Here is a 25,899-nt window from a genome sequence, read left to right on the forward strand (position 1 = left end):
TACTTAGATTAACCTATGTAGAGTTTAGGACAACTGCTGTTACAGAATGTGACTTCTGAAGAAAAATTCCTGTTTAGGAATGAATGCTGAGGACACCAGTAGGAATTACCATTCTTTGTCCAGAAATTTTTACATTAGAATAATATTTCCCTGTGGTGGTATTTTCCTGGACTACAGGGAATGCTATATATTATATTATCTTGGTAGCAGCACTTTATGCATCAAATATTAGTTGTTGTAAACAAGAGGGAGCCTGCTGCATTCAGTTAGAACAACTGTTATCTCATTAATACAATTTTAGTATAGACTTTCTTAATCTTTATAAGGATGTTCTATCAGAAAAATAAGCATAATAACAATGATTATGCCTGTACTTTAAATAGTGCTTTTATACCTGTGTGGCTTTCTTTCTACTTTAAGAATATATTGTCTTTGTTGCACAGATGGGTAAACTAAGATGTGCATGGTAAGTGAAATGAGTGGGCTGGAGGTCTTCCAGACAAAGACAGAATTCCTGGTCTTAAAGCAGAACTTTATCTTAAATCATATATCAAACTTATCACAAGGTATTTGTAAATTAACAAAACAAATTCTGCACTTTAGAGATACCATTTAATATTTTCTTTTCTCCCAACAGGAACTTTTTACACCAGAGTGCAAATTCAAGGAGTCTGTTTTTGAAAATTATTATGTAATCTACTCATCCATGCTCTACAGACAACAGGAGTCCGGGAGGGCCTGGTTCTTGGGGCTGAACAAAGAAGGGCAGGTCATGAAAGGAAACAGAGTGAAGAAAACAAAACCAGCAGCTCATTTTCTACCCAAGCCATTGGAAGGTGAGGCTCAGTCCATCTCTGGCAGGCTCTCCCACAGATCTCACAACAAGAGGGAATGGTTTCCAAAATGCCCTTGCTGAATGTGCATGCCCCACAATGACAATGCCATTCCCAAAGGTTCATGGAGAAGTTTTGTGCTTCCATGTAGTAATACTACAAAGGGCATATGTAAAAACATTTTTCCAGGGACTGAGAGGTCATTTTACAAGAAAAGAAATCTTTTGTGGAAGAGAATTGTGCTGTTTTTAAAATATTCTGTTGTTGGGGACAAAAGCTGTTGTGAGTCTTGCAGTGAGAAAATAGTTCATTTAGCACAATGAAATAATGATTATTGTAGGATGATTGGGAGTTATAAAGGCATATAGAGTTATAGAAAGCATTTCAAAGTAAAAGCTTTCTAAAACAAAACAAAAATATCTGTCTGTAACATAAATAAATAAATAAACTTTGCCAAGTGTTGTAATGTACACAACTCATGTAAGTTGGTCTTTAAACCAAGATAGGAGCAAGCAACTATCACAGTAACCTCACACATCAAAATAATGTCACATTCTCTGAAAAATGCATTTATGTCTTGGAACTTTCGTGTTATCTTATGTATTCTGCAGGCCTTTATAAACCTAAGCTGCCTTTTGCTTCTTGTCCTGATGGCACTATTCATTGTTCTAATTGCTGCACATAGCCTCAGTCATTCTGAAAATTATCTCACTTCTTACCATCCAAAAACACATACCTGAGTAATGCTTTGGTTAGCAATCCAATTCCTTTTGATATTTAACTTCAAATTTTTGATTGAAGGATCAGTTTGTCAAGTACTTTAGTTTCATCATAAGGAAAGAATCAGAATAGTCTTAAGTTTATTTGAAGTCAGGTCGATGCTTTTGTGCTTTCCATGTCTTGTGAAAGTTTACAGTTGTTTCATAAACTCCCAACAATACTACTAATTTATATCTTGATCCCTCTGTAATAAATTAAGACTTACAGGGAGGGAATGCTAGTGCATTTTATTAAGCAATGGAAATTTGTATGTACTAGGAAAGAAGTTACTTTTTTAAAATAATGTTTGGATGATCAGACTCCATCAAAATAGCTCAGACAATGCTTAGAAATAACTTGATTTACATTGCCTATAAGAATCATCAAATATGACAGCTCTGCTATATAATTCCTTACTTTATAGTTCCATTTCATGTTGTTCAACATAATAATTTTGTAGGTCACAGTGTTATTTCACCAAGCTCTTTTAATTAATCAGCAAAATGCCCTGAACACATTTATGGGCCACTCTGAAGATACAGATCATAACCAGCCTTATGTACTCTAGAGGAGACATTTAATTTCAGTGTTTCAGAAGCTATAAAAGGATTTAGATTATGTCACTGAAAATGTTAGAACAAGTATTTGATTAGTTAATGATGCTATGAGGCCCTTTACATTTATTATGAAACTTCACACCATTGAATATCAAGTACTTTGATGCTCCAGACTCCTACTCTAATTAGCCAAGGGATGAAGGAATTGTGCTTTCTGTGGTAGCACACACCTAGTCTGAAATCAGTGTGATGATTAATTCCTTTGACTGCTGTGACACCTCTTTTAACATTGCTCTGATATAAATAAATGCAACTGAAGTTAGGTATAAGTGGAAATATTACCTGATAGAGTGACATGGAAAATGAATTATCCAAGAGCATTAATCATTAAGGCAGCTTAATGCTGGAACTGCATGTAATTTAATACATGTATTTCCCTCAAAGGATTTGAAGTGCTTAGATAGGGACTGAAGCCCAGGGAAAAACTTCTAATTCCTCTAAGTATTCAGTTAATAGTTTAATTTGGACTTTTGTGCACTTCTACATTCAGTGGAGATCAGTGGCTATTGCATACGTTCTTGGAAATGAGGAAGGAAAACCCTTAGACCTCTTTTTGTACTTTCCATGTATCCTGGACATTTTTTCAGGACACACCTGAGGAAGAGACCACATCCAAATTCCTCAGATTTGGGAGACTGATGTATATATAACTTTGTAGAACTGGCCTAGTCTTGCAATGTATGACTAAGAAAGAATACTTAAGTCTAGGCAACTGTATTGTATGATCCCATTTTTAATTACAGTCTGTCTTATCACATTTTACTTCTAAAAGCTCATGTCTTTAATGTTTATTTAAGGGTTGTATATACATACACTTGTGTATAAACATGTATATTTATGCATGCCTTATGCAATGACAGAACACTAGTTTTTCATTTCCAAGAAGCTGTAGTATCCATTAAACAAGCAAGAATGCATTTTTAAGTCAGACGCAGAAGAAATGTGAGAATTTTGGAGAGTCCAGCAATTCTCTCTGTGGTGCAAAAGCAGTGTCTGTCAAAATAAACAGTTTCCCTGACATGCAAGAGGAACACAGAAAATTGATCTTATTTGAGATGAGCTCTCATATGTGATACATTGTTAAAAATGCTTCTCCTTTTCTCTTCCTTGCCCTCAGTTGCCATGTATCGGGAACCATCTTTGCATGATATTGGAGAAACGGTGCCAAAGGCTGGGGTAACTCCAAGTAAAAGCACAAGTGCATCTGCAATAATGAATGGCGGCAAACCAGTGAACAAGAGCAAGACGACATAGCCAGATCCTCGCAGGTGTTGTGACTTTACTGAGTCCCAAGTACAGTTGAGCAATTTATCCTTGCCAGACTTCCCCTCGGCAGTGTCTGTGGATCAGCTTGTGGCAAGCCACCAGCTTGCCCGTTGCTGTTTCTGAACTGAGTTATTGCAAGTGGATAAATCTCAACATGTAGCTCCACCACAACGAGAAGACACCTGGATGAACCAGCTAAACTCAGACCATGGAATGCCCTACCAGATATTGGAATGCCTTTTTAATATCTTTTCTGTGACTGTGACACTTCATGTGAATGACATACTTCACAAGTACACTTGATACCTTGCCTGCTGACAATTGCCCATAATCCCTTTTTGAGTCCAGTTTCAGCAAAATCCATGTGTTTAAGTTCTATTTTGTAGCACACAAATAATCAAGTAATTTCTAGTTAGATGCTGTAAACCTGTGCTAATATGGATTTCTCTTCTTCCCTTTTTTATAAGGCTGCTCGCTCCACTGTTTGTGACCTTTTGCAGGGATTGTGTTTCTCTATAACTTAAGTGTTGCCGGTGACTTAGTTTTGAAAGCAATCAGGGAATCAGGAAGCCTTCAAAAATCTATTATTACAAATTATATCTATAAAGAATAGGATCGTTGTCTCTGGCTTAAAATATTGATTAAATGTGAATACTCTTTAGTAACAGATACTGTGCTTCTGAGGTTGGCATTAGAGGAGGGAAGAGTGTCAAACACAACCAACGGGGAGTTTTCTGAAACGTGTGTTTGGCATCCCCCTACAGTTTCTTTTTGTGTGTGTGTTTTATACATATCACAGGCTTACTGGTAATGGTAACATTTGCCTTGCCCAGCGAGCAAGACCCACTCATTTTTGGAAAAGTGGGTCCAAAGAATTTTGTAGGCCTTGTAGGTCTGAATTAAGGCTCATTTTTCATCTACTAAATCTTCATTGTTTGAAAAACAACCACCACCAATAAAAGAAAAAAAAAAAAAAAAAAAAAAAGCAAGACTAATCAGAATTGCGCTACCTAAATCCATTTCAAATATAATCCTTTCCTGTTTTTAAGGAACTGAACTTAATGCCATTGTTATTTTTGGCTGAATCCCACACCTACTTAGCAAAGCATGGGCAAGGATGTTGTTGTCTTCTTTTTTGCAGCACCAATGCAAAGGATAGTTACAAATTATAGTTTAATATTTCTGGTGTTTTAAAAAAAAAAAAAAAAAAAAGAAGTTTTAAAACTGGACATATTACAAAACTTTATTTTTATTTTTAGCTAAGCATGCAAAGTCCGGTCCTATGTATTTCACTGATATCCCAGTATGTACCTCCACCCAGCTTCCTAGGATAACATGCCCACCAAATTGCTAGATTGAAGGTGCCTTGCCTTGATCTCTATATACTGTACTTTCTCCTACATGAACCTAGAAGAAATCAAAAACATCATAAAATTGATCATAAACAACAGAAACAACATCAACCCTTTGAGTTTTTCACATGTGAACAATTAAGCCAGTGTTGTGGGGGAGGAAGGAGGGTGGGGGAAAGATTTAGAGAATGCCACAGAGATGCCACTGAAGTTGTTGCACACTTAGTCACGGGATTTCAGAAGTTGACAAAATATGGGCACTCTCTGTATGCTTAAGGAGGAGTTTGTTCCTTAGAAATGGCAGCAAAGATCAAACTGTATCTCAGTCTGGAAAACTGTGGTAACGCTCTCTTGGCCTCTTGCTGTTACCTTGATATTTAAAGACAAAAAGAGGAAACCATCCATTCCTTTTTTAGCACTGTATTTTTGGCAATTTGTTTTATCACATCTTTGTGCTGAAGTCCCTAACAGAGATTGCTGATTATTTCAGACTCTCTGTCTGCTCAGCTGAAGAGTCTGATTCAGTCTGAATGAACTCTTCATACTAGTTTCAAATGTGTTCTGTTTTTATAAGCAACATTTAGTGCACTCTTCAAGGAGGCTATTGTAAAGCTGCTAAATTCTAGATGAACTTTTTTTCTTGTAGGTCAGAATTCTTTTTGTATGTGTGATATGAGAACAGCAAGATAATGCTTGATGTTGGGTCTTTCTAGGGAGGGAATGAGTTAAGCATGAAGCCCTCTATCCATGTAGAGAAAAAAAATAAACAAACCTAATCTAAAACTGTGATAAAAATGCAAAGAAACTTTGACTTAAGACTGTGCCCTTGCCTGCTAGCACTAAATCTGTGTGCGTGGGGAAAACAACACTTTATTAAAAACTTTGGTGTGCCCTTCTCGTCCCATCTGGTCCAGTGGGATTTGTGCACCATCCCTGAGAAAACAAAACCAAACCAAAGCAACTCAGATGGTGAGCTGGAGGCTTGCTCTGCGCTGCAGGACCCGTGGGAGGCAGCAGCCTGCTGCCATGGCCCCAGGCCTTCCCACAATTGTAAGAGGGGAACTTCACACTATTTCAAGTAAGATAGAACAGCTGAAGGCTACATTCTCTCTCACCTGATTCATGAGGAGGGAATGCACGAGTTCATGTCCCATTCAGCTGTCTCTTTACTGACCCAGTGTAAGAGCCTGAGGAGAGACAGGGCTGGAGACCTGGCTGAGCCATGCAAGAAGGATCTGGTTCATTGCCTGATCCTATATAAGCATTTTTTCAGCATTAACCTTTTGGTCCTGAGTAACTATGATCTGTGATCCAGTTTGGGAGGTTATAATTAAGTCCAGATTTAATTTCTTTAAGCAGCTAGTACATACTGGAAATTCAGCTTTTTTTTTTTTTAATTTTTTATTTCTTCGCTTTTTTTTTTTTTAGTTATTGTTTTCTGGTTTTGTTTCTGTGGGCTAAATTCATATAAGTGTTAAATCCAATGAATCAATGTCCTCATTTTTTTTCCCTACAATCTGTTTAAACATAACAAAATTATCTTTGTTCTCTGCATCCTCCCTTTAATTTTGTCTTGTCTCATCTGTTGCATGGGAAGAGTATGACAAGGATGAACTAACTGCATGTTGTAGATTGTGTCTGTCAAAGAACTGTTGGTCAGTGTTACAAATTTACATACATATATGCAAAGAGTTTGTCTGCATTGTACAGTTTGTGTTTATTCTTATTTGTTGTATAAACAGATTCAACATGATGAATAAAACATTTATATGAAGGCATACTGGAAACCAACAAAAAAGTTTATGTAAGAAGTAGACTGTGCAAAGCATCATTGCACTGGCCACAGGATGGTGAAACTTCATGTAAATAGGTTGGCAAACTCAGTTCTCCCCCTTTACCATGCCAAAGAAAATTTCAGCTCCTTAATATAATACCTCTCTTGCTGTTCTCCAGGATGAGACTTCACCATTTTCTTCCCTCTAAAATTAATTCTGCTGTTAAGTGAAAGCTGTTTTCAACTGTCTGTTACTACTAAAGTACTGTATAGTAAACCTGATGGAATCAATTTGTATTTACAGATTGGGGTTTTTGTACTTACATGTGCAGCTGTCTGTGAATCTGCAGCGTTCAAGGTCTTTTGCATGCTTGCATTGTATTTTGTTCTTCTGGGTTTTCTCTGATCTCTGAGAGACTGTTCACACTGCAATCCAACCTCATCTTGCCATTTTATATGTTAACACTGCACAAAGTCATTTTCTTCTCTCTTTTGATCTGTATTTCAGCTACTATTCTGTTTGGCAAAATCAGTCACACCTGCACCATTTTAGAGATCCAGTTCTGAGGAGATATGAACTACTTCAACAAAACACTGTTTTGCTGTACTTCAAAAATTTTATAAATACACAAGAATCCTTATGAGATTGCTCACATGATAGAGCCTCTGGAAGGGTCTCTAGCTCTTTTTAAGTGCTTTGTAGTTCATAACAGAGCTTTTGCTTCATTTACTGGATTTTTTAGCCATTCCCAATTGATTTTTTAATAGAATGTCATTTTCAGAAATGTTGGTTCTTAATAAACCCCTCCAAGCCCCTCCCCTTCACCAGATGTAAAGTAAAGGAATTCACTTTGACTATGATACCCGAAACAATACTAAGAACCCTAGCTTTACATACATACATATATATATGGGGAAACTGTCTTGGTCTAAAACTAGTTTAAGCAATGAGGTATGAAAGCAGGCAGTTTGGTCCATGCAGTAAATTGTACCATGATGATCCATCTGTTTATTGGTATAAAGAATACATTACTCAGCTACATTCAAATGGGAATGGAAGCAAAATTAGACTACATAAGAAGGTTTTCTTTCTTTTAAATGGCCCTTTAGATAAATTCATATTTCATGCAATGCATTCTAAAATGTTTAATAACAGGGGGTTTTTTCTGTGATGACTAATGCAAATGCTATGACTTATTTTTTAAGATGTAATAAATTTTTTTTTTCAATTACTTAGACACAGAAATATTCAACATAGCTTTCTTCATCCCAGTGTCATTAGCTAAAAAGTGAGATGTCATTCTGCAAAGAAGCAAGGGCAGTGCATCAGAAAAGTGAGAGCAAGTACATGATTAAATACATCTGTGTGTTTCTTAGAAAGAATATAGCCAGTGGGGGAAAAAAGTCACAAGTAGATTAATAAATTATAGAAGCAAATCAATCCACAGTTTTTTTAAAGGTGATATTACAGATATGTTATACACAAGAGGTGCAATCCTGCAAGTCTGTTATAGAAGCACTGGCACACTTCTGGATTGTGTTCTTTCTCACATAAGAAGAAAACAGTATCTTTGTTTTTATAAGGTTTCTCAATCTAATCAGTAAAAGGTCCCCTTTTATCCAATTTGGTTTTGCCTTTTGCCACAGGCCTGGAAGCAGGTTTTTACAGTCACTAGCTATGAAGAATCAAGCAGTAAGTTTCACTTCTTTATGCCTCTTCCTGCATTTACAGTTTATGTATCTGGAATTCCCATCACAGGAAATGAGACCAGGGACAAATATAATTTATTAATACAGCTATTGTATTCAAATATGTGGAATAATAATCTTATTCCTTTTGATTTCATTTTTTTAGAGAGGAAATGAGCTACAAAACAGGTATGCTGGGTGTAACATCCAGTTACCTCAGCATGAAGAGCAGAGGAAATGTTCAAGCAACATTATAGGAAAGAGAAGAAAAATTGGAAAATAATTAATGTGTACATTACATTTTAGTAGTCTTAGTTAACACTTTAAGATTTATAGTAATAGCACCATTTTGTTTGATAATTGCCTTTAAAGGAACCACTGAGAGTAGTTTAGATATTCTGATTTTTTTCCATATGTAAGTTAAAAAACAACTTGGATAGCACTTTTTGAAATGCTATGGCTACATAATCCATACAGTAGTCAAAAAGGTTGGAGCTGATTGGTTTAAAAAAAATCAAAGTAGAAATAAAAATTACTTTATACTCTTTAAGTATATAAATTTAAAATTAAAGCAAAAGACCAAGTAAAATGCATCAAATTTGACACTGGAACCACCTAAAGAATTGGTTTTTATATATGAATGAATACCTGAAATACCACAGCTGATCTACAACATATATAAATATTTTGATGCCATGAAACAAGTTAAAAGCATCTATTGACACCAGATCAGAGTTTTGATTATCTAGTACTTGCTTAATACAGTACTAAATACAAAGGGAAGGAAAGCAAAGAGAACTTTGTATCCTTCACTGTTTACACTCTGATTCAACAGATGAATGTATATGCAAAAAAAAACAGTGATTATGAGATGATTTAGGTCAGTGGTATTCATTATTCATAAATATAAATAAAAACAGTTTGTGCTCTCCAGACACTAGGGTTGGCAAAATGCATATATGTTAAAACTTAAGAAAAGACTCCTGTTGAGCTCCATGAAGTTCAAGGGTTTTAAGTATAAAATATAAATTAAAATTTCAATATGAATTTTACTTTGAAGATTCTTTATGCTTTATCAATACAGTTTAGAACTCTGAGTGATACTTTGGTTATCTGATAAGAGAGTAGCTTTGGGATGTATGTCTAGTTAATTATATGCATAGCTTATATATAAGTTGGATGTTTGGTAATGAGAATATAGGGTTCACAAGCTTCATTTTTAGAGATAAAAAATCCAGGTTAAGGGGAAAAAAGTGGTAGTTAAAGAGCAAGCTATATAGAATGGGGGAATAATAAAGCAGTTAAATAAATTAATTTGAAATTTTGCATTCAATTACATGTTCTGTACCATTGTATTTTCCTATTTCGAAACTGTCCTTTCTAAAAGAAAAGAAGTTTCTAGACTAATAATGGAAATACATTTTTTTTGTTAATACATAATTCCATTATTTCTGAGTCATGTACCTCTTCAAAAATCAGGACCTTGGCACCTAAACCACAACGTTAAAGTTTGATATCTAAAAGAAGTGTTTTTGAGACATTTAATCAATTTCTTGCTCAATCATGGTTTCACAAATGTAAACACTTTTGAAATTAAAATGTATTTTTTCTTTTTCTTTTTTTTTTTTTTGCTCTAAAGAATTCAAGGGCTGCCAAATCTACATGTACAAAAAAAATATGAGACTCATATGTAAATAAGTTAGGGAAGTCCCAATAGTTGTGCATTGTTCATAACTCAATGTGAATTTCACACTGAGCAGCAATTCACCATTGGAAAATAAAAATAAAATTTTTGTTCATACCACTGCTTTGTTTGTATTTACTGTATTAAAACTTTAATTACTTTGTTGACATTGTCCACACATCTTTGGCTGAGACCAATCTACTGCACAGCACAGACAGTTTCCAAGTCAGTTGATGTTCAGGTTCCCCACTTCTATGAAAGCAGTTAATTCAGTCAATATGATGTGTGACAGGGCAATCTGTGCTGAGCAGTGTAGACAGAATTTTCATCCTACAAGTTACTAATCTAAGAAACTTTTCATTTGCCTTACATGTAGTAGGCAGCTGTAGATACATAGAGTAGTACAACAGAAGTCTATGTGAGTTGCAGAATATATATGGAGAATAGGCATTCATACTTTTATATCTTTATTAGTTTCATTCCATATGTTTCTATAGGTTATGTATTTAAAAGTATTGTAATATGTAGATTAGATAATCAACTTACTGACATATCAACCACAGAAACGAAAAGTTCTCTTGCAGAAAAGGTTCCATTCAAACATTTTGGGTCTTCAGTCTATGAGTGTCACAGAATTGGACCTCAGTAACACAGATATTTGATCAAATAAAAAATCATTAATATTTTATAGGCTCTTTTTTACAGTTTCTCTCAATTTATGAATTGGTTCATAATCAGGATTGTTAGAAAGAAAACAGAGACAAATAATATATTTTTCAAACACCATAAAACAAATAAAATTATTTGACAAATTTCACTAGTGCTACTCTTCTACAGTTGTATTGTTGTATACGTATAAGGAGACATGAAAACCATGTAAATAATGTTTAAAAAAGGGTTTTCTCATACCTTTGCCTCAGGTTGCTCAAAGAAATAGTCATTGTAAGTATAATATAGATTCCACTGAATTTACAAAAAATCTCTGGAGAAGTTCCACAGGGCCAGTATTTTATGACTTCACTCTCTAGAGCTTGTGCTACCCTGCTCCCTTGTTTAGATTTCTGATGCATTTTTTTAAGGAGCAGATCCTCAAACATGTTCTAAGGTATTTACAACCACGTTTGTGTGTGTTCATGCATACCCACACCCAGACACTTCTGAAATTAAATGTCCTAGCAGCCTAAAGAAAAAAAAACAATAAAAACCGCTTCAAGCCTTGATGTCTTTCATTAAGGGTATTCTCTCCCCAGCCAGATTTCACAAGCATTTCCATTCCATCCTTCCCAGCACTCACAGTTTCCACAGCTACAAACACCATTACCTAGAATAGAACGAATAAATGGCAATTATCAAAATTGAAATGTACTACATTAAAAGGTGTTTTATGCAAAGTAAAAAGCTATGCTGAAGTAGATGCATTGTTCCTTTATTGTTCCCCTACCCCTTTTTCCTTTGGAAGGAAGCAATTACTGTACCATTGCTTTAAGAAGCCACCCCACACCTATACTTACAAGGCATTAATAGAATGTTCTCAATAATTCCATCAGCAGTATTGCAAATATTGAGATTGAGTAAGGTGAAGTTTAATTGTGTACACCAGTGTTTGTCCCCATCTGGTGAGGCTAAGTGTTCACATTGTGCCTCCAGGTACAAAGACAAACAAAATTACTTTTAACTATTATTCTTAATAAAAAAGCCATTAAAAGTTACCAACAAAATAGCAATAAAACTATGAATTTGAACATGAAGACTTTAAACCTAATATCTCAGAAGTGCTATGCAAATAAATCTTATCTCAAACTCTCTATTAAGTGAAAAATGTCCCTATTTCGCAGCGGGGAAAGAGCTGAGACCCATATATTAATTTTATTTAAATATTATTTTATGACCCTTGGATGCTCAGCTTGAGACCTCAATAGCCTTTGTATCTATGTAAACTGCTCTTCCTTCTGACTTTATGAATATCCATGATTAAGCATTAGCTATAGATAAGGCTCCTGTTCCTGCTATACTGGCTAGTTGTCTCCAGAAAATGACCCTTACTAGCAGGGTGAGCTGGAAGACACAATTTACTAGTGCCAGCCTTCCCACTCTCACTCTAATTGGCTTGCAGAGTTCTTTCACATCTAATAATTGCTCAGCAAAGATTTTCTAAAATTAAGATTTGCAACAGGAAACAGACAGTGAGTTAATTTAGCAATTCCCATGCTGCTTCTTGTCACTATGCTTGTCAGGAGGGTTTGTTGGCAGCCTGCCCATTTCTATCGACATCTGCCACCTGCATATTCAGACAATGTTAAGGTGAAGCTGCTTGAATCATTTACCATCACATCATAAGAAAAGCTATCAGCTATTCCAGCCTCCCACTGACAATTGTCTGATTGCTAGGAAGCTCTGTTAACCCACACAACTATGTCCCTAACCCACCAGGGATCATCAAACAAGTGAATTTTGTGACTTAAATGCATTACACACATGGAGTATCCAGTAAAAGAACAAAGGCTAAAGAAACCTCATGATTGTAATGCTGACTCTGTGCCCTTTGCCAAAAAACAATAACTTGTAGTCTATTACAGAGAGAATTCTTGATGGATTCCATAGCTGGCTTACTTATTTAAATTCACACTCAGGCTTTTAACTGTTGTTTTGAAACCTTAAGTTGATCATTGCACTGCATGAAGAAACAATTATAGCAGGTTTGAATAACCAGCAAATGTGCTTCCTCCATCAGTGGGGAAAGAAGAAGCTGGGCTTTGTCTAACATAATCCCCATCCACTCAGTTTGTTTCCTAAAGCAATTAAGTGTTAGCCTGTACTGCACCTGTGCAAATGAGACCGTCGTGTTTGTCACAGTCTCTGTCATCGCATTCACAGAAATCACCCGAAATGTACCATTCCTGGGGTGAACAGATGCACTTTCCACAGTGGCAGGAGCCTGAAATCACAAAAATTATTACTCACAGTCAAAGAGTACTGGCACATTCAGTCTAGAAAATAACAACCCAAGTCACACATATGCACACATATGCACACATGCACGTGCACAAAATTGCTGCCTGAGAGGCTGTTGCATAAAAGAAAATAATCAAGCTAAAAGCCTTTTGAATGAAAGGATTCTTTTGGCATGAGCTAGAGTATGGTGAGATGTTACTACTAATGCTTTGATCCTGCTGTTTCAGTTAATTAGGACTCACATTTTGAAGCTTTCTTTTGGTTTCAGAGACCTACAATCAGGGCTTCTCTCCCCAGTAACATTTTTTAAACTATCAAAGCTCAAATTGTCCATGACCCATTGTTACTGAGGGCAGTAAATTCATACTCAGGAAGAAAACAGGCCTCCTCATCTAAAATTTTACCAGGAGAGTTCACAAAAGACCAGCAGCACTCAAGACTAACATCTACAGACCCCCAAAATCTTCATCACCATGAATGAAGCTCCTCCACCTCCCATGGAATTGCTGAGCTTTTGCTCTAGGTCAGAAGGGGTTTGTGCACATAATGGCAGCTCAGCAAGTGGTTCATTCCTGCAGCATGCCCTAACGCCCCTTGTTGGGACAAGCTGCTCTCCTTCTCCTCAAGGATGCCAGGACACACCCTCACAGGCAAAGCAGGGACTGTATGGTCAAATTCAGGTGATGCCATACCCCACACAGCACAAGAAACCTCCCTTGAAGACTCTGAGCCATCCTTACCCTCAGGAGAGGGTTTGTGGCTCTGCATCCTTGAAAGTGACAATCGTATCAGGAAGCCTATAGCCTGAGAAGTGTGTGAGAAACTAGAAATGCCAACAGGAGATGGCAATTCCTCCTGAATGAGTCCAGCACTTGGCTGAAGAGACTTGGCTTTTACAGATCTCCTCTTCAGCAGCCTGGCCCTGTACAGATTTCAGACATGTAAACACTGAGGTGAGGATCTTATTAACTGCTAAGCAAAAATCCTTTTGTGGACCTAGCTCTAAGAAGGGATAACAACAGAAATCAATGTTAAAAACAATTTTTTAAAAACCCAGATAAATTATAGCAGAGAATACATGCAAAATTTTCAACTTTGAGGATATGGGTTAAAAAAAAAGTCACCAAAGAAGCTGCTGACCTTTTAAGAAGATTCTTATAAATGGGATAAATACATATGAGAGTCTAGGCCTCCTGCAATATTTCCAGAATGATTCCATTAAAAAGTCACCAGTGTGTTGAATGCATTATTAAGGAAAAAAAATATGGAAGGAAACTTGGTTATGTCAGAATATAACCTAAGTAAAATTCATGGGATACTCAACATGGCCTGAGCCAAAGCCTATAAAATCATGCTTTTCCATCTTTCAGTGACCTCTGAATAAAATCCATTGTAATAATCCTAATACACTTAAAGAAAAAAAAAGCTACATCTGTTGATGTCAAGCAATTTTTCGTTGCTTTTCCCATAAATACTGAAGCTTAATTCTTCAGCTTAAAACTTCAGAACAGACTCTGCAGAGTATCGATTTTTTAATTAAATATGTAATTTAATGCTTATTTGAAATTCACAAAAATTAACTCATTGCCTAATTTTAGGGAAATGCTTTAACTTGGAACATATGGAAGATGTAAATATATTCAGGAAGAGCTAGTGATTAGAACATTAAAGGATGGAAGTATTTGATTAAACATCTACCTTTTTTTCTGAGTATCGCTTACTGGGGCACTGGCGTAGAGAATATTGACATTCCCTACAAGTATCAAAAATGCCATTGTATAAGGAGGCAGTGGAGGATAGCATACACATCACAGGTTTGCTCTATAAGAGGTAAACTTGAGGGAAATTTAAACCAAATACCTCAGTTTATACTGAGCAAGGCACTGACATCTGAAAATAATGAGGAATTGATATATGAGGTATGAGTATTTCAGTGAAATTAAAGCAGTAATTAAGAGTATTACACTGTAAGAAGCCTGAAGTGATTCTGCATAAACAAGCACTGGTGCTGCTACTGAGGGATGCCCACAATGTTTAAAACTGTTTTGCAGGCGATACAGCAAATTTAACAGTAAGTCAAGCAAGGAAGATAAGACTCTGAAATGCAAAATCTGTTAGGGAAATGAATGTATTGAGTTTATTCCCTGAGCAGGGTATGCTGCTCTGGGAGGCTCCTCAGTTTAATTGAGTCTAATGAGTTGCAGGGTGTTTCCTGGGATCCCAGCCAGATCTTCTCGGATGGGATTTGGCTCATTACCTTGCCCACATCCTGCACCATTACAGTCACCATGTTCAGCACTATCTTTATTGCCAGGGAGGCAGCAGCATGGTGGGTGTTGCTGTTTTCCTTGGGAAGAGCTTTTGCTACAGGTGGCACAGTCAGTGAGCCAAGATTCTGAAAAGAGCCTAGGAGTGTGGATGCCCAACTTTGCTTATATTAGCAGGGTGCAATTTTCTGATAGTGTTCAGCAGTTATCTGCTGAAAACCAGGACTCTTCACAGTGTATTAAAACCTACATACAGAAACTCAAGCTATCCTCAGTCAATTTTAGCACTTGTATATTATGGCTAAGCTTCCAACAAAAACGGAATAACCACCATTAATGCACAGGTTCAAAATTCCCTTTTATTTGACCAGTAATCACTTTTTTTTTTCTCACTGTAATAAATCAAAAAGAAAAGTCTATTATTTTTGTTTCTGGATAGTGCTTCACTAGCTATGAACAGTATGACTATGACTATCCAGTAAGACATGATTTCCAGATACATATCTTAACATCAAGAGTAGATTTGCAAAAAAAAAAACCAAACAAACAAAAAAAAAAAAAAAAAAAAACCTTCAAAAACCAAAAAAGAGCAGAGCAACACAATTTATAAATAGACTGTCTTTGCCTGTGATCCCTATCCTGCTCAGAGAAGAGGCAGGAGAGAGTAGCCTTCTTGGAGGTTTACTGGCCACACACTACTGAAGATGTTTTATACAGGTGATTTCTCTGTTGGGACAAGCACTTCCATATGAATTGCTGTTCCTACGATAAAGCTGAAATCACATCTAATTTGACATGGCTTTTGCATATTGACTGTCCTCAGGGCAACCTTTCATGACATTGGAAGCTAAATTGTGCTCAGGGGCCAAAGAAACTTAACAAAAAAATAAAACAGATCCCACCACTGTTGCTGAGTATGGATTTAGGGTCACAGAATCACAGAATGGGTCAGGTTAAAAAGGACAACACTAGAGCACCTGTTAGGCTGCTACAGATAATATAAGTGACCAGATCCCAAACCATGCCCTGGCAGCATAGCCAAAAGAGGTAAAAAATCAATTACATCTCTTCAAATTCCTGATGGATTATCTACTCCCAAAGCCTCAAAGTAAATTATACCCTTGAAACATGTTCAAAGCTAATTGTTCTCACAGTAAGACCCATAGGCTGGAATAAAGAGCTCTCTGAGATCCTCAGAAAAAGATAGTAGATAATATGAATATTTTAAAAATTAACATAATTTCTCATGTTGATATTTATACAGAATCCTACATAGTGCATTTTATGGATACCAAGCATATTCCCTCACCTTCATGGTTTATATAAAAAATCTCAGTGAGGCATACATTAAGAGAAAAGAAGTTAACTTCTGCAGCAAAACAGAGTAATTTCCATTTCTCATATCTGTAACTCACCATCCTCTTACACATATACTAATTTAAAGATTGTACAATCCGGAAAAAATAGAAAAACAGTACAACTTTCTCATTTTTTATGACATTGCATCAACTGAAGGGGGAAAAAAAAAAGCTCAAAACAAAATGAAATGCTGCAATAGGGAGAATTTGATAAGTGATAATATAGATGGATGAAGACTGGGCTGGAAACCCCATTTAAATTTCTTTTGCACTGAAATGAAAGTTACCAAAGGGAAAACTGGAAATCTGCCTGATGTAGAAGGCTCCTAACCGGTTTTTCCAGCTGGCAGATTTCTTTCCTGTCTATGCAAGGGACATATAAATATAGGAAATGGCACATAGAGTCTGGATTGAGTGCATTCTAGCCTCCAACTGGTCTCTTTTTTGTCTATTCTCTTTCAGACATATTATATACAAAAATAGGCAATTTGCACTACAGGGGAGCTAAAAAGCCCTCTTTCCATTAATGCAATTTCCTAGCCTGAAAGACTGCAAGGTAAGAACCTCAGAGAATAATTTCAGATAATTATCAAGATTTTCTAACTTTTATTCTTCCCTGTGGCAATTTTTTAGAGCTGAACTGAAGCTGATGCAACCACCTGAATAAAAATTAGTATATGAGAAAGTTTGTAGGATTCATTTGTGGGGGTTGCAGACATCTACTTTTCCTTTGTGGCTGTTTGGGGGGGGCAGAGTGATTAAGGATACCAAATTGCTTTTAAACACTTTCTTCCACTTACTGTCGTCCAAAATATTACATTTGCCATCTTCCCCACTGGAGTGTTACTGTGGGTAGTGCCCTTTTTCCCCAAAGTGGAAGGAGCACTAACAGTTAGTTGATAAGGTACAGCTGTTCCACACAAACCATCAGCCAAACATATACAGGAAATTATATACTACTGACAAATTGCACAGGAGAGCAACGCTGCTGAACGTGCACGGCTGGGGTGCGTGTCTGACAAAATGGGTGTAAGTGCATTACAAGGCATCCTTAACATCCTTTTAATAACGAGTGCCTTTGAAAGAGAGGGCTACTAAACAACAACCCCCTGCCATGCACATTAGCCTTCCAGAAGGTGATTATTTTCTCTGCCAGGCACTGACACAGGGTAGCTCAGCTGCCAGATCTTACCCTTCCCGGAGCACAACACGCCATCCGCTGACTCGCAGAGACTTCTGCTCTCCTCTTCCGTCATGTTGCACTTCCTTGAGTGCTGGCACAACTTTCCAAACCACCCATCCTGGCAAATGCATCGGCCACAGGAGCAGATACCATGGCCTGTAAGGACACCAAGGTTGGTTATGAGCAAGGCAAGCAGAAACCTGTGACTGTGGTCACAGAAACCTGAGACTGTGGTCACTGCTTCAGCCCTCTTCAATATGAAGTGTGTGCTATAGGATAGAAAGACTGGGAGTGGACAGCACAGCTTCCCAGCAGTTCCAGTTTTCCCCAGTTTTATCTTGTTCTTTGTTAAACAGAGTGCCCAAATGATGTACAGAAAACAAGTGAGAAATAGGTCAAAGAAACCCTAGAATATGGGTGAGAAATATACACTAGAAGCCATAATTCACTTTAAAGAAGGGGAGGGGAAAGATTTAAAAATAAATATTTGCAAAAATGTTAATAAAAAACCTGAAAATGCATTGAATAATAAACTGAGCAGAAAATGTGGCCAGGAAAAAGGGAAAAGTGACAACAAATATAGACAAGAATATAGGAATGGAGAATAGAAATTAAAAAAAAACGAGTAAGGAATGTCTCCCAGCCAGAATTATATTTGTCAGCTTTGAATAATATTTCTGCATCAGAGATAAAAATTTCTTAGCTAATCAGTTACCTGGGAAGCAAATTATACATACCAGTGATTTTTGTCCTATCCTATCTGAAATGTAGGGCAAAAGAGTAGACATGAAGGGACTGAGATAATTTGGGAGCATGGATGGGGAAGAAGAGAACAGTAGGAGTATCTGGGAAAGCATGGAGCTGTAGGATGCAGGGAAGCAATCCAGCATTTTTGTTTTTCTGATAAGTGGATTTCTCATGCACATCCAGTGCAACTTGATTTTTAAGCTGAGAGGCAACACCAGTAGAAAGCCAGAGGAGAGACAAACCTGGTAGCTTGCTGCAAGTGAAATTCATTCAAGTTTACTGATAGTCAAATACTTTGCAAATTTTAATTACAAAAACAGTGGGAGATCCAAAGACTTGGAGCTGTCATTTCCAGCGCTTAAAACTTCAAAATAATGTTTGTATACCAGATTCTGTATTGATCTTTGGGTTTTTGAAATCATATTGTATTGTTGATATCTGATAAATTTTCCATATTATTGCATACCTTTAAAGGTCCAATTAACAAAGACACAGTCTTGTTATGACAGTATTTCTACCCACTTCTAAAAATCGATAACTGCAATGATAAAAGTTTGATGCTACTTGAACTTTTGTGTCAGACTGGGAAACAAGAACAATTATATGACAACATAAAATACAGAGGTAGAAAACCAAGTATATGTACTCTCCCATATGCCCCTTCCAGATAAATGTAATGAAATTGTCTATATTAACTAAAATTAAGCTTCTGTCAGAGCATTTTTATCTACCTTATTTTTTAAATTAGTAACATTGAGATTAGAACTCAGATTAACTCAACCAATCAAGAATAAAATATACAACTGCATGTTGCTGCTGGAAATTTTTTTCTGAAGATACAAACCCCTCTACTCTTTCAGCAGTGAATAGTACAAAATCCATGGCAATTTCACTGAGAAAATAACTTTTAAGCATTTTTCTTGTAGTTGCTATGCGTTACTGAATGAAGAGACTGATGGTGTCTGTAAAGCCTTTATACAACTCAAATAAAAGGTAATTAATAATCTATAAATTTGCAGCAAACAGAGCTTGCAATTTACCACAAAAAATTTGACTTGCATTTTTCTGTAATGACAATTTCTCTCTCCTTTACACCATATAAATCCTCAAAACATAAAGGACTCTTTTGTCTCAAATAATCCATTAAAAAAAAACAAAAAGAATTTACTAGCTGACACCAGCTTGGGCAGCTGCAGGTTTTTGGGTGCCTCATCCATTGGGGTGCCAAGTGTATAAGTGTTCTGCTCACTGCTTTTTAACTCTAAGCTATCTCATGTGAGTGTGGTAGCCTGAGAAAAACTGCTTTATGTGATCTAGTTGTGAATATCCTCCTTGAAAATCACAGGCAAAAGGGGTAATCTGGATAGCCAAATAAATATTTTACTGTATTAAGCAATTAATTTCAGCTGGACTACTTCAATTAGAGATTTTTCTTCACCTCTAATTATACAAATTAAGCAGATTTACTGACACTTGTTGGTCTATCAATATTTCAAGATCTAACATAAAACAGTTTAAATCACAAACAAATTGCATTGCAAATGCTTATTCATAAAAAGTTATGTTACTGAACTTTAAATAATCAACAATATTTTAAAAACTAATTTTCAAAGAATAAAGGCTTTGATGCAGGAGAGGCAAAGAAGAAAAAAGATTATGTCAAATACTCTGTAATTTTGTAATTAGAATTATAATTCAAATAACCACAAGATTTAAATGTGAAATACAAATTCAGCAAAAAAAAAAACCAAAACCCAAGCTGTGACAGATTACTAGCAGGGGCTCATTATAACCCAAATCCACCTGAACTAAACTAGACACCAGGATGAATTATTTGTTGCCATGCCTGGAATTGAAATTGTGGTGGTGTGGGAAATTTCATTTTAGGACTACTCCTGCAGCTGTTGTCAGTGTTCCCCAAAACCCTGCACCAGTACAGGGGTGCACCAGCACAATGAAAAAGGTGAAGTAATCATTACAGAGGAAGCTGGTTCTTATTTACAGACTAACTATTGCAAATAGATGATGTTCCTGAAAGGCAAACTGAGGCCAAACCCAAGCAAATGTTGGCACCTCAGGAACAGATGTTTCTCAAACTAATACAATATAATATATTTCAAAAGTGTAATAAGAATAAAAAAAAAATTCAGCATAACACAGGATCCCTGATATAGAACACCACAGAAAATGAAACAATTATTTTTCTTTGTTATTAAATAGAAACAGGATTTCTATTTTTATTTTTTCTTTTACATCACAGGCCTTTCCATTATATTATTAACAGAAGAGAATATTAAACCACATATATCTGCAAGAAATATTTCTAGGTGAGAAGGCTTCATTACGCTGCCCAAATATGCTAAATGAGCTGCTAAAAACATTCTTGGAACACTGATTTTTATTTTTTGTTTTTTATGAATACCAGACAACCAGAACTGCAGCTAGAGAAACCTAATATAAATGTGAAGTAAAATACTGACTGTCTATTATATTTTCAAGGTAGGTCAGTTAGTCTTGTCTACTGTGGCTCCAGTTTGAGTAACACAACAGTTCATTAGCCCACCTTCAAGTGAAACACTGCAGCAAAAAAGACCGATGTCATTCTCACATCTACCTACCCAGAGAAAAGTGAGGAAGAACAAAATTAGAGCATTGATGGGATGGTGTTAAAGTCCTGCAACTCTGTGATATGCATGTTTGAAGAGATTTTTGCAAAACTTGGAAGGGTAATAAAAAGTTCCGAGGAATTCAGAGGGTATCAGAAAGGGTATTCTCAAACAACCAGAGAAAATCAATGCAAGAGAAAGAACCTGACACAGACAAAATAATGAGAAATGAAACAAGGGTGATGACTATTGGGACAAACTTTCAAGTGATGTTGGTGTGGACTACACATCTCGGGAGTCCTGAGAGCGTGGCCTGCTCAGAGACAGGTTTTTGCTGCACACAGTGCATAGAATTCAATGTAGGGGAAGCATGGGAATACTGTAATGGCTACTTGTAGCTCAATAAAAGAGGTTCAAAAGAAAATCCCCTTTTGGATTCACAAAATTAATATCTATTAATCAACTTAAATGTTAATGTACTAGCAATTCCTTTACTGCTCATTTGGGTAGAAAGATTAAATTAAAATGCTTTTTGCAGATCCGAATCCCATTTTATGCTATCTGAAAAGCTAAACAAAGTCATCTGTGCATCTATGTAAAGTGTTGACTTTTCATACACCTACACAAATCTCTGGCTGACTAGGACAGCAATCTGTAGTGCATTTAAAATAAAAATTAGAAAAATTAAAATTAATCTGATTTTATACAGACTAGTACCCGTACTAGCTAGAGTAGTCACTCTTGTATCTAATACCTACTGATACCTTCAAATTTATCTGTTGCTGTCCCTGTATGTGCCTCAGAGGATGAAGCAGTTAAACACAAGGACACAGGCACTGAATAATTAACTCTCCTCTTAGTACTGTCAAAATAAAACCCTAATTCACGTTATTTTTATTTCAGTTAGGCTATGAGTTGTCTACTATTTAATACCATCATTTTCACCTCTGTTAGCCCCAGTTTTATGCGGTAAACTTGTATAACTGTTGGTTTGTTTTTTGGTGTTTTTTTCTCTCCAGAATAAATTGCATTTCTCAATAACAAATACCATAATAAAGATTCTCTATTAAGTAATATATATAGAGAGAATAAAGCTATCTAGTATATTCACTATCTATATATAGTATATATACTGAATTCTGTAACAATTATATGTTCTTCAGATTCCTCAGATTCCTCTGTCAAAAGAATGGTTCCTGCTCTAAAGACTTTTTGATAGAACAGATGAAAGAGCTGTTGGGTAGAATACAAACTTTGATTTTAACACGGCAGGAACATCAGGGAAATCAGAGGTTCAGTTCAGATGCCCAGTGGCTTTGAGCATGCCCTAAGGCATCAAGGACATCCTCCAGGCAGGCACTCCTGTGTCCTTGTGGAGTCAAGCTGGGGTCAGGCAGGGGTAATCTTGGCAATCACAGATGATACAAGGTGCTTTAATTTAGGTGGCTGAAAACTTTGAAATTATATGCCATATAGTTGGCATATAGTCCATACAGCTGGAGCAGCCATGGTTGACTCAGGAGTCATATTTCTGGATTCTCAGATCAGTCAGTGCCAAAACCTGTCTTTTTTTGGGAGATTGACAGCTATTCTTTTTCTTTCCTAATTTGTTTTATATACATATTAGAGAGTTCCACAAATGTCTTATATACTTCTCTTCTGTATATCAACATTAGTGCAAAAAATGAGGAAACAGCAACTGTACCATACTTAGCTTTGCTTAATGAAGCATATAATTAACCATAGCTTTCTCATTTCTGTGGTTATGGTCGTATTGGTCCTCATAAGAACATGTTATCTGAAAATATCATGCCTCTGCTTCACTGAACAGATGACAAAAATAAATGTCATTCATGTTTTCTGCAGTATGAACCTAGAACTTTCATTGAAAAAAAAAAAAAGAATTTACATTTCCTGTTGTATATCTTATATACCAAAAAAAAAAAAAAAAAAAAAAAATCAAAAAAAAAGAAAAAAAAAAAGAGAGAGAGAAAAGCAGCTTTTCCTCTGTTTTCCTCTGAATCCAATTATTTAGCCTGACTGGATAGTAATGACAATTTTATATTCAAAGGAACATGGCAATTAGGGGCAGCTTATACCAGACTTTTGGGAAGGAGTTTTACCATCGTACATCCTGATGACTTGCAGTCCTAGAATCAATCACTAGAAGAATATGATATGGAAGTTTCTCAGTTTAAAAAGTTTAAATCATTGGAAAGCTGTGAATTGTGGCTTAAGGTATATGTATGCATTATATGCTCCAGATTTTCCCTTGTTCTCTGGCGATTCATAGAGAATAACTTTGGAAATTTTAATACTGGTGAAAATGATGTATGGATGAAAATGTGTAAGTAAGCATCAGAAGAAATAAAAGAATGAGGTCAAATGCATGGCCTGTACTGATAACCAGCAACACATTAACAGTAGTAAACTAAGGAATGTATTATTTCAACAAAATCAGAAAGTTTGCACTCTCACTAAACGACAATATGATGAATGTCATGATGACTTGTTGGCAGATGACTCTATGCTCAACAACAAAAGATGTCCATGCAGACACAGAATATAACTTATGTCATTCTTCTTCTCATAACCTCAAGAAGAAGAGCATTTTCCTAAAAATGTCAAAAATCAGGAGGCACAGACAACAGGCACCAGACTTGCTGGAAATTTACAGAGATAAAAGTAAACAAAAACTGTGAGTCAAAAGACTCACCCTAAATTTTGGATCCTAAATGTATAAAAGACGTATTTAAAGACCAGTTTTTTTATTGTCTGCCAAGAAGAAACAAAAAGCCTAACAAGTGTCCCAGTCTGGGGTTTCTCCTTTGCCCCGAGATCACCCCAGAGGGACACGAAGGTGGTTCAAACCCTGGTTTTCTCTGAAGCAGCCGAAGAGAGATTGCCGGAGACAGTTTTCTCTTGTTCCAAGGATTGTTTATTTTTTCTTATCTCTGGGACCTTTTGCCTGGCCAGCAGTGGTCTGCTCAGCCTGGCATCCATGGTGGAATCTGCCTGGTGAAGGCAGGGCTTATCTTATATAGTCTAAATTACATGCTACATGTTTACAACAATTTTCCAATACAATACAATCTTGTTAAATGGTCCAGCTCTGACCCCATCCAATCCAAGAGTGCCAACGTTGTCACCCAACATGGATAACATGGAGAAGAAGGAGGAAAAGGTGTCCACCCCCCAAATTCTCCATCTTGGCCACGTGTCCCTTATCATAAACATTCCCAAAAGTCTATTTACCTACGTTCTAACAATCTAATTTACACTTCACTAATTTTGGCAGCTTGTTTCCATTCTCTTTGTGCTGACAACTTCCCCCAGGGGTTAGAATTCAGCGCCTCTGACACCAGGGTCTCACTCAGGAGTCTTTCAGACCCTTGCCAGGGGGGTTTTGAGACCCCAAGGAGGCCAGGGGTATGCCCTGGGCTCCCACAAACAAGAGCTTGATGGGTGGCTTCCCTTGTCCATGTTCTGTGTCACACACAAGGACTCCCGTCCAAACTATTAAATGCAGACACTTTGATGCCTGTATTTGGGTGTGAGAATTCAAGAAGATGAAATCAATGAAAGATGTGTCTGAGTGGTGAAAATTAATTTACTAGTGGATTTCCTAAAAAAATACTGACTTCCCCTCCCATAAAATCTCAAGCACAGTTTTCAGTGCTCTGTTTTATTACACTTACAGAGGAGAGAGGTGTGAAGGCAAAACTAAGGAGAGAAATATAAACTACCTCAACATTTGCTCCAAGAATAAGTCAATTCCTCCAGCTTCTTGAAGCCTTTACAGCACAACCAGAATTTCAAACTAAAGATAACTAAAGCCTTTTACCAAAAGGTATTGGTATTAACAAACAAAAAGATAATCTACATTTACTCTTTGATGTGATATGACACAACTGGATTCCCTACAGTGTTAAGATTGCATTTTGGTGAGGATTACATTTTTATGAGCTCTGGCAAAAAAAATTAGTTAGAAAGTCATCAAAGTAGAATTACTCACTTGAAAATACAGAAATCAGACTTAAAGTATTCCACTGTCACCAGTGTGAAAGAACTAGTTTACTGGAATAATCAGTCTTAGTTGTTTCTCAGTGTTGAGGACAGCACACATTTATGAATGAACATTAAAAGGTTTCATCAAAGATAATGTTCTTATTGATGGGTCACTATTTGAAGCACAGAATCATGTATTGATGTAATGCAAAACGGATGTATCCATAGGAATATGTAAGAGTCTTCTTATGAGTTACCTGTTACAAGTTTCAACCTTTGCTAGTGATCCAAGTTTCAAACAACTATTTACTATTTTCATTGTGTTTGGTCTTATTGCAGAGTTTTTAATCAGAATAGTTCTACAGGAAATTGATCTTTACTGCTCTGAGTTCTTTTTGTCTGCCTGCCCTCAATCTTGAAAGAGAAAAAAGCTGTAACAGATGACAGTTGGACCAGTAGGGCAGTCATTGATGAAATTACTGGAAAAACATGACTGGACACAAAAAGGAAAAAAGTACTACTTGAAAGCTTGGGATGCATCTGCAGCAAGCAGCACAGCCATAACCTCAGAGGGCAGAGAGAAGTATGTCTCATCAGAATACAGGATGATATTTAATCATCTCATTTAAAAAAGCAACACAGCATTGCCAAGGAGTTGTGCTAGCAAACCTGTGATTCTTCAGTCATGAATGTGCACCAAAACCACTTAACTTGCACATGAAAGACTCAAAGAATCCAATGAAGCCAAAGGAAATGTGATGTTAAATACTTCTGTGGATCAAGACTGAAGTATATGTGGGAAAA

The 25,899-nt window shown here is 36.4% G+C and overlaps 2 protein-coding genes across 5 annotated transcripts in view; one reads left to right on the forward strand and one right to left on the reverse strand.

Moving 5' to 3' along the window:
• FGF14 (fibroblast growth factor 14) overlaps positions 1-7,833 on the forward strand; it is a gene marked incomplete at its 5' end in the record, with an annotated part of 379,569 nt that extends 371,736 nt beyond the window's left edge. For all 4 annotated transcript variants that reach the window (XM_079319913.1, XM_079319914.1, XM_079319912.1 and 1 more), the window contains 2 exons: positions 638-836; positions 3,327-7,833. In XM_079319913.1, the coding sequence (XP_079176039.1) occupies positions 638-836; positions 3,327-3,463 (336 nt within the window). In that variant the 3' untranslated portion in view covers positions 3,464-7,833. The remainder of the gene's footprint in view (positions 1-637; positions 837-3,326) is intronic.
• Positions 7,834-8,800: 967 nt separating this feature from the next.
• The window catches only part of ITGBL1 (integrin subunit beta like 1), a 126,891-nt gene continuing 109,792 nt past the window's right edge, over positions 8,801-25,899 (reverse strand). Inside the window, exons 9-11 of the mRNA XM_079319842.1 lie at positions 17,744-17,890; positions 12,796-12,909; positions 8,801-11,295 (exon numbers count right to left, since the gene is read on the reverse strand). Coding sequence (XP_079175968.1) covers positions 11,204-11,295; positions 12,796-12,909; positions 17,744-17,890 — 353 coding nt within the window. The 3' untranslated portion in view covers positions 8,801-11,203. The remainder of the gene's footprint in view (positions 11,296-12,795; positions 12,910-17,743; positions 17,891-25,899) is intronic.

This window comes from Erithacus rubecula (genome assembly GCF_903797595.1).
Source record: "Erithacus rubecula genome assembly, chromosome: 1".
Classification (NCBI taxonomy): Eukaryota; Metazoa; Chordata; class Aves; order Passeriformes; family Muscicapidae; genus Erithacus; species Erithacus rubecula.